General features: G+C 41.4%; 1 protein-coding gene across 4 annotated transcripts in view; it reads right to left on the bottom strand.

Moving 5' to 3' along the window:
- Positions 1-2,674: 2,674 nt before the first annotated feature.
- The window catches only part of CD109 (CD109 molecule), a 150,670-nt gene continuing 145,621 nt past the window's right edge, over positions 2,675-7,723 (bottom strand). For all 4 annotated transcript variants that reach the window (XM_079939828.1, XM_079939829.1, XM_079939827.1 and 1 more), the window contains one exon: positions 2,675-7,266. In XM_079939828.1, the coding sequence (XP_079795954.1) occupies positions 7,091-7,266 (176 nt within the window). In that variant the 3' untranslated portion in view covers positions 2,675-7,090. The remainder of the gene's footprint in view (positions 7,267-7,723) is intronic.

Here is a 7,723-nt window from a genome sequence, read left to right as displayed (position 1 = left end):
CCAAGGAAGACCATTTCTGGCTGGACTTCCTGCCCCATCCCAGGCAGGACTGGGCCCTGCAAGACGTGGTCAGCGCAAGGGAACCAAGCAGGGTGTCCGTGTGGGACCCCAGATGGAGAAGCGGTGGGCGGGCTGCATCCACTGTGGCCGGTGCACTCTTCCTAACATGACAGATCAGAAAGATCTCTGTCTCCTTTGGGGTGGAGTGAGTTTAGGGAAAGAGAGAACCTGAGAACATCTAGGGAAAATTCCACCCCACAAACACCAGAGGGGAAGAGAGTCTCCCCTCTGACAAGAGGCAAAGCCAAGCCTGGAGCCCAGGTCTGCCTGGCACCAAAGCCCATGCTCTTAACCACTGTGTATCTATATCTGAATGTGTCTAACAAACTACTTCAGGGAGGGCTACCAGGAGTCCATTTGCTTGAAGATTTTGGGGAGATGAGAGAAAGAGATTGTGTATGATTGGGAGGAGAGTATGGTGTCTGTACCTCACGGCGTGCAGCCCAGCCGCCTGGGTTTACGTTTGAGCCAGAGAGTGAGAAAGACAGGCAGCTACAAGCAGACATTGAAAGGACAGCTTCTACTGAACACTCTGTGAGCTCAGCGCCACAAGCAGACCCTCTCTGTCCAAGGGACAAAGTATAGCACAGAGTCAGGGAGAAAAACTCCCCACTTCAGTGTGGAAATGAGTGTAGCTTTGGAGCAATGAGGACTCCAGAGAACGCAGCTCCTCTTTGGTTCAGTGACAGAAGTGGCAGGGGCAATGGAGGTGTGCGGGGCACCAGGGCCGACACCACCATGCTCACAGTCCCTGAAGTGCAGAGAAGATGGCGACACCAGGTGTACCAGTTAGGAAGAAGTTGGCTGAACATAATAGAATTAACTTACTTTAAAACTTGTGTATTCGTTTTCTATTGCTGTGCAGCCAATTACCATAAACTTAGTGGCTTCCGACAGCACACATTTGTTCTCAGCTTCTGGGGGTCAAGAGTCTGGGCACTTAGCAGGACTCACTGTCTAGTCTCACATGGCTATAATCAAAGCATCAGCTGGGGCTGCAATCTCTACTAAGGCTCAACTGGAGAAGGATCCACTTCTGTGTGCAGAACTCAGGTCCTTACAGCTCTAGGGGCTTCATTCTCTTGCTGGCTGGAGGCTGGAGGCTGCCCTCAGCTCCTAAAAGCTGCTCTCAGTTCCTTGGTGTCTGCCTCCCACCATCACAGCCCACAACATGGCCGCTCACATCTTCAGAAAAGGCAGGAGAGACTCCAGCTAAAGGGGCACTACCGTCTCATAGACATCCTGTCGCCTTTGCCGTATTCTGTTGGCTTGAAGCAAGTCACAAGTCACATTCACACTCAAGGGCAGAAGATCCTCAGTGGCATGAAAACCACTACATCTTCCGGTGGTTCCCAGCCTGAAATGATCATCAATCAGAGGGAGTTCAACAATCCGATTCAGAGCCTAATCCTACACCTACTGAATTAGGATTTCCTAGAAGACGAAGGTTTTTTGGTTAAACCAAGTCTTTTAGGGGAGTCTGATAATCATTCGAGTTTGGAAAGTACTGGTATAGACATTTTCAAAAAAATAGTTACTACATCTTTCCCCAGTCTCCAACCTAAGTTTCCTAGGGTTGAGATAACAGATTTATTTGTTAATCTCAATATCTGCCCAGTGATTCCAATGACTTTTTGTTTAAGGATGTCATTAGATTAATCATATTAAATTAATTGACATTACCAGGTGATGTAGAGGTGCCCAGCATCATTTAGCCAAGGAGTTTCACAACCTCGGAACTATTGATATGTTGCCCCTGTTGATACTTGGCCTTTGCTGTGGGTGTGCACCGTAGGATGTCTAGCAGAATCCTTGGTCTGTACCCACTAGATGCCAGTAGCACTACCTCCAGTTGTGACAACGAGAGCTACCTCCAATCACTGCCAAGTGCCACCAGCGGTCAAAATCAACCCCAACTGAGAACCACCATACTATCCTTAACATTTCACAGAAGCTCAGAAAGTTCATGGCAGGAAAAGTGTTAACACTTAGTAGAAAATCAAGAAAATATACCTGAAAGGTTAGGCTGTGGTTACAAGAGTCCATGCCTCCATTCTCCTGGGTACACAAACTGTGCATTCTATATTTCTGTACAATTTCCAGAAGTTGAGTGGGCCCCTCACCTTACATTTTTCATTTGTGTATCATTTACCTCTCCACCAAACCCACTCCAACACCAAACACAAAGAATGAGGAAGGAGGGACTTCCCTGGTGGTCCAGTGGTTAAGACTCTGCACTGCCAATGCAGGGGGCGCAGGTTCAATCCCTGGTCAGGGAACTAAGATCCCACATGCCACGTGGCCAAAAGATAAAAATAATAATAATAATAGGGGAAATAATAGGTGTGGCGTATACGGAAACTCTGTAGTGTTTTCACAACATTTCTGTAAATCTAAATCTATTCTGAAATTTAAAGCTTCTTTAAAAACCACAAAAGTGAGGCAGCGGCTGGTGGTCAAGCTTCTCTCCTCTCACTCATGTCAAACTTTTTAACACAATAATCCCCCTCAAACCTACCGTCAGACATCCCATGCCTCACCATTAAATAGGTTTAGGTAAAGGAGATGTGCTACAGATGTGATTTAAGCTAAAATAAAAACAACACTGGTAGTAATAGATGGAAATTTTCATTTTTATTGATAAACCATGATTTCCTATTGAATAGATCATCAAGTACAATTAACAACAACACTTTAACATTTAAAATTTAAACATTCAGAATCACCCTGGTTCAATATACAAAGCTTTAGTTTCTGGGAAAATGATGTTTTATTTCAACAGTATCCTTCTTATATGCAAAACAGCTTCTCAAAATAGAAGATTTGTGAATAAAATCTTATAAAGCTTCCTGTATACAAAAGAAATCAACTCTACTGTATCAACTGCACCTTAGTAAAAGTCCAAAACATAAAGGCTTGAAGGACCAGAACAGAGCCACATTCTATTAAATCTATCAAAGACAAATCTTAATGATCTATAAATGGAACATGGAACTATCCTATACCACGGATTCAATACCCTGGCAGAAGAGTGGTAAACCGTGGCCTCGTGACAACATGGACAGAATTATTCTTAAATATGTAGTAACATATATATCAGTATCATCCCTATTACAAAGACACACACATACCAATGTGTAAGTGTCCTGTGAAGTGCGAAACTCGGAAATAATCTAGGAAATATGTTTTCCTGTATTACAACCACTGAAATGAAATGGCAACATTTTAGTGAATGATGCAATGTGGCACTGTCTTTTGATGAGGCACATGAAAACACAACTCAGTGGCTAGAAATAGTTTCGAAACAAGCCTACTCACAACCGATATATACTTAATTAAAAATGTATATTTACTGTTTAGTTTCCTAAAGAAAGTAGTATAACGGTTCTTTATTCAAAGTAGTGATAAAAAAAAACTGTACCTCAAATTACTCCCAATGCAACTTAGGACATTTAACATTAACACGAATATCATTTGAATAGATGATAGGAAATTTTTAAGTTCTTAAAGGTGCTATGCTTTACTGGAACTTGAAAAAAAAATCAGAATATTCTTCTGTCTTACAGAAGCCTCTACTGAGAGCGCATAAAGTCCTGAATCTTATCCAAGAGTGAGTCCACGTACTGTGTCTCAGATTTTAAAAGTGCAAGTAAATGATGCAGCCAAGAAGATGTAACGGCACCTGGACCCACGGGAGCCACTGGATGAACACCAACTTAAGTACTGTCCTTATGTTAAGGAACCTTGTCCAGGAGGTATTTACAACGTATTTTTATAGAAAACAGTATTAAACTTCAATCAAGCAAATTAGAAAAAGTGAGGCTGTTAAAAAGAACTCCAGATTACATGCTGGAGGGCTAATAATGGCTCCTTTAAAGAATGACGAAGAAACATCATAGCTCCAATTGTCATAGGACAGCCAGAAATGCTGAATGATATCAAATTGAATTATATCAAAATAATTGAATTGTATCAAAATAAAGATAACTAGCATTATATTGCCAGAATATTTATAACTAAATTTAACATAAAAAGAAATTACAGTTAAATACAACTTTGAAAAAAACTAATGACACCCAGACCCAAAAAAAAATGGGAGCAGGGAGAATTACGCTATGTACAATTCTGAAAATTCCCACGTGTGGAATACAGCATTGCATATATAAGGAACAAACTGTTAGGCAATAAGCATATATCTGGATTTTATATTAACACAATGCTCCACAGATTAGAATATAGCCAAAAATACTAGACCAAAGATGTTATTGTTAGAATATTTTAAAAAACATAAAGCATAATAGGACCACACAATAAAAGGAAGCATTTCATTGACCCAGTGTATTTTAATGGGCTTTAACTTCTTTTTTAGAATTATAACTGAAGGCAATAAGATGGTGAAACCAAATATAATAGCGTTGCTCTGTCCTTGAATGACGTGGCTACTAGTTATTCCTGAAGTTCCGTGTCTGGAATCCTTGGCCAGTCAAAACTAGAAGTCACACATGCTGGTGTCTTAATGAGGTTCCCACTCAGTGGAAAAGAAGTGGGGACTTTAAATTAGTTCATATCAGAAAGTGAAATTGATGGCATTCTAAAGGGAAAGTTTCAACATCAGCAAACTTAAAGGTAAAAAGAGATTTTTAGTATTATTACTCGTAGCATGTGAAGAAAAAAAGTCGATACTGTCAATTATTACTACTATGTGTCCTCCTTTCCCCCTAATGCCTGTGGCTTTTTGGTCCCTTTTAATCCAAGCGCACTGCTGCAGCAGAGCCAGCGCTCTGAGAGGCGTGACAGAGGAAGACGCCCGCGTCCGCAATGCCCCATGCACCTCCAGCTGCGCTGACCCTCTCCCCCATCCTTCTTCTCTTCTTCCTCAATCCCTTCCTTCTCCTCTCTTTTAATACATTTATAATAAAAAGAGATGCATTACAATATGAGTTACAAGGTGAATTTTTCATCTGAAATAATTCACAAAAACTATTAGAGTTCTAGTTTTTAAATGAGGAAATATGTTTAAAAAAGCTACAAACATGGTTTAAAAAAGCTACAAACTGTCTTCCAATGGCTTTCCATTCTGGTGTTTCCTAAAATACTACACTAGAAGTCCGGTATGAACAGAATATAAGCTACGGAATATAAACTATTTATGGTTAGTCTGAGGCTCTCTGGGCAGCGAGGGGGTATCCTTTGCCAACACACTCCTCCAACTTTGTTCTCAGATACTTTCATCTCCAAACAAGTCCTAAGCATATAAAAGCCGAAACCCCGCACAGGAAAGCCCAAACCCAAGTGCCTTTTTCAGATCGGATTGTTTCAAAGGTGTAACACAACGAAAAACTTTTCCCCACTTGAAAGTAAATACAAGAAAATTATGTGCTTGATATTCAACTGCTCTCTCTCCATAGACCACCCTCTGAGGATCTATTTTCTACATGTAGGTTTCAAGCTTTAAAAACCTGAATGTTAGTCATTCCTACCTTTGTGTCCAAGATGTCCATAAGCATTCCATGAACATCCACTCCACTGTAATTTAAGTTTACTAAAATAAAAACATTCTTTTTAAAATTTACTTTAAAATATATTATTTGCATATTTTATTTTTGGATTTATTTTTAAACAGTTGAAAATACTGCAATGCAGCTTCTTTGGAGCCCATGACGATTACGTTTCTACATCCCCTTGAGAGAAATGCCGAGTTCAGGAGTGAAATTAAACCAATTTTTAGATTTAGTAAAAAAAAATCTTTAAATTTTTTGGATATATCTAAAATATTTCAATGTATTTCAAATGAAAAGAAGAAAGGAAGAAGGGAAGGGAAGGCAGGATGAAACAAAGGTGAGAAAAGAGGAAAAACAGGGAAGGGGGAAGAAAGGAATCTTTCCTTAAAATTTCACCCAGATAAATGAATATTATCCTTCCGAATATAGGGTAACCCATGACACAGGGGCTCAAAATTCAAGAATCTTCTGTAAGATTCAGAGCAAGCGTTAGATGTCACTGGACAGCTGGTGGTCTGACACTCAGACACCTGAATCTAGAAGGTTCCACAGGACCCTGGCCAACACCGTACAGTACTTCACATCTCTCTGATCCCCGTCAAACCCCAGCTTCTTTCCCAGACCATGGGGAGGTCCAGTCTGCTACATCTCATACAGGATTTTGTTGTGCCCCTGGCTTAGCATCCCCCATGACTCACATGTGCCTCCTGGTCTAGGATCTTCTGGTCCAAGTCACGTAAGGCACGTGCTGCAATGCCCTCTGACCCCCAGCCTGAACAGAGCCCACATGTGGGGCTGAGGACGCAGAGGAGGGCACCTGGGGCCCCTCTGGGTACTTCCCAGCAATCTCAACCTCTGAGCCACCGGAAGCACAGCGAAGCCAGTCTCTCTCTGCTTCTCTCCAGAGGGAAAACAGAGGAAGAGTAAGGGCTGGGGTGTGTGAGTACATCTGGAGTGGAACAACATCATTTCCCTTTAAAAGAAAAAAAATCACCACCTCCATCCTAAAGAAAGAAGTTATATCTGATGAAGAAGGATGTACTGAGACCACTGGGATGGGTGGTGTAGGCGGAGGGTTAGGGTGGAAACAGAAGGGACAGAACAAGCTCCTCCCACAGGTTTGTTTCCTCCCAGTTCCCAGGAAATCCGTCGTTAATACTAAAGCAGACACTGATGTATAGCAGTGCTTAAGAACCCAGGCTCATTTCCTCTAGAAAATGAAAAGAATCATCTAAAATAACACATTTATTCTGGAGAAAATAACACCTCCCAAAGAATCCTAAAAGATTTTAAGAGGGGGAAATAAAAGAATACAGCTGCAATAATTCTGATTTTTTGTTCCACACAGAAGTCAGGGGAAGAACTCTATGCAGCTACACATACAAGGACCAGTTGTACACCCCCATCCCATCTCATAGAAAGAAAAACATCGATTTTCAAAATAGAGGCGATATTTGCTTATGAAAACAAGACAATCACATGTGACTTCTAGAAATGAAAGTGTTACGCGGAGTCTTTAAAGAAATAAATCATAGCCAACACTGCAAAGAGAACAGAAGCATGAAGCAGACAAGGAGGCAGGCATTAGGGTGAGAAAGGGAGGCCGAGGCCACGCTGTCACAGGGGCCGCAGGCATGTGCGTCCCCACAGAGGTCACAGGAGGACAGCTGTGCTCTGGAGTTGTAGCTTCTCACCGCTTGCCGCCCTGTTCAAAGAAGCAGATGTTGGTTTACATGCCTCCTTTGTTTAGAAGCATTTACTTTGCCAAAACTTAAGAGCATTTCGATACACTTTTCTGAGTTTTCCGTTCTTCACGTAATTTTATTTTTCTTTACAAGAAACAACTGAAATACTCAAGAGGGGCCCAAACTACCAAGTCCAAGAGAGAAACAATGCTTTGAGTCCAGTTTCTGTACCTCCAGCAGCTGGCCAGCATTAAAAGAGAGAAAATAGACCACAGCTGCATGCCGCAGTTCAACCGCAACCTGAAACTCTTCCTGGAACAGGAAAGACTGTAAATTGAGGATGTTTTAACCTCCTTGAGAGTTTATTTTAGGGTGACATTTTCTATGCATTCAAGTAAGGTTCTACTCATTGGAACTACTGAAGAGAAATATTTACCATGGACTTCATTTAAAAATGCAAAAGTATGAAGAGAACTC

Source organism: Stenella coeruleoalba (genome assembly GCF_951394435.1).
Source record: "Stenella coeruleoalba genome assembly, chromosome: 12".
NCBI lineage: Eukaryota > Metazoa > Chordata > Mammalia > Artiodactyla > Delphinidae > Stenella > Stenella coeruleoalba.
Note: the sequence above shows the minus strand (reverse complement) of the source record. Positions and strands in the feature narration are given on the sequence as shown.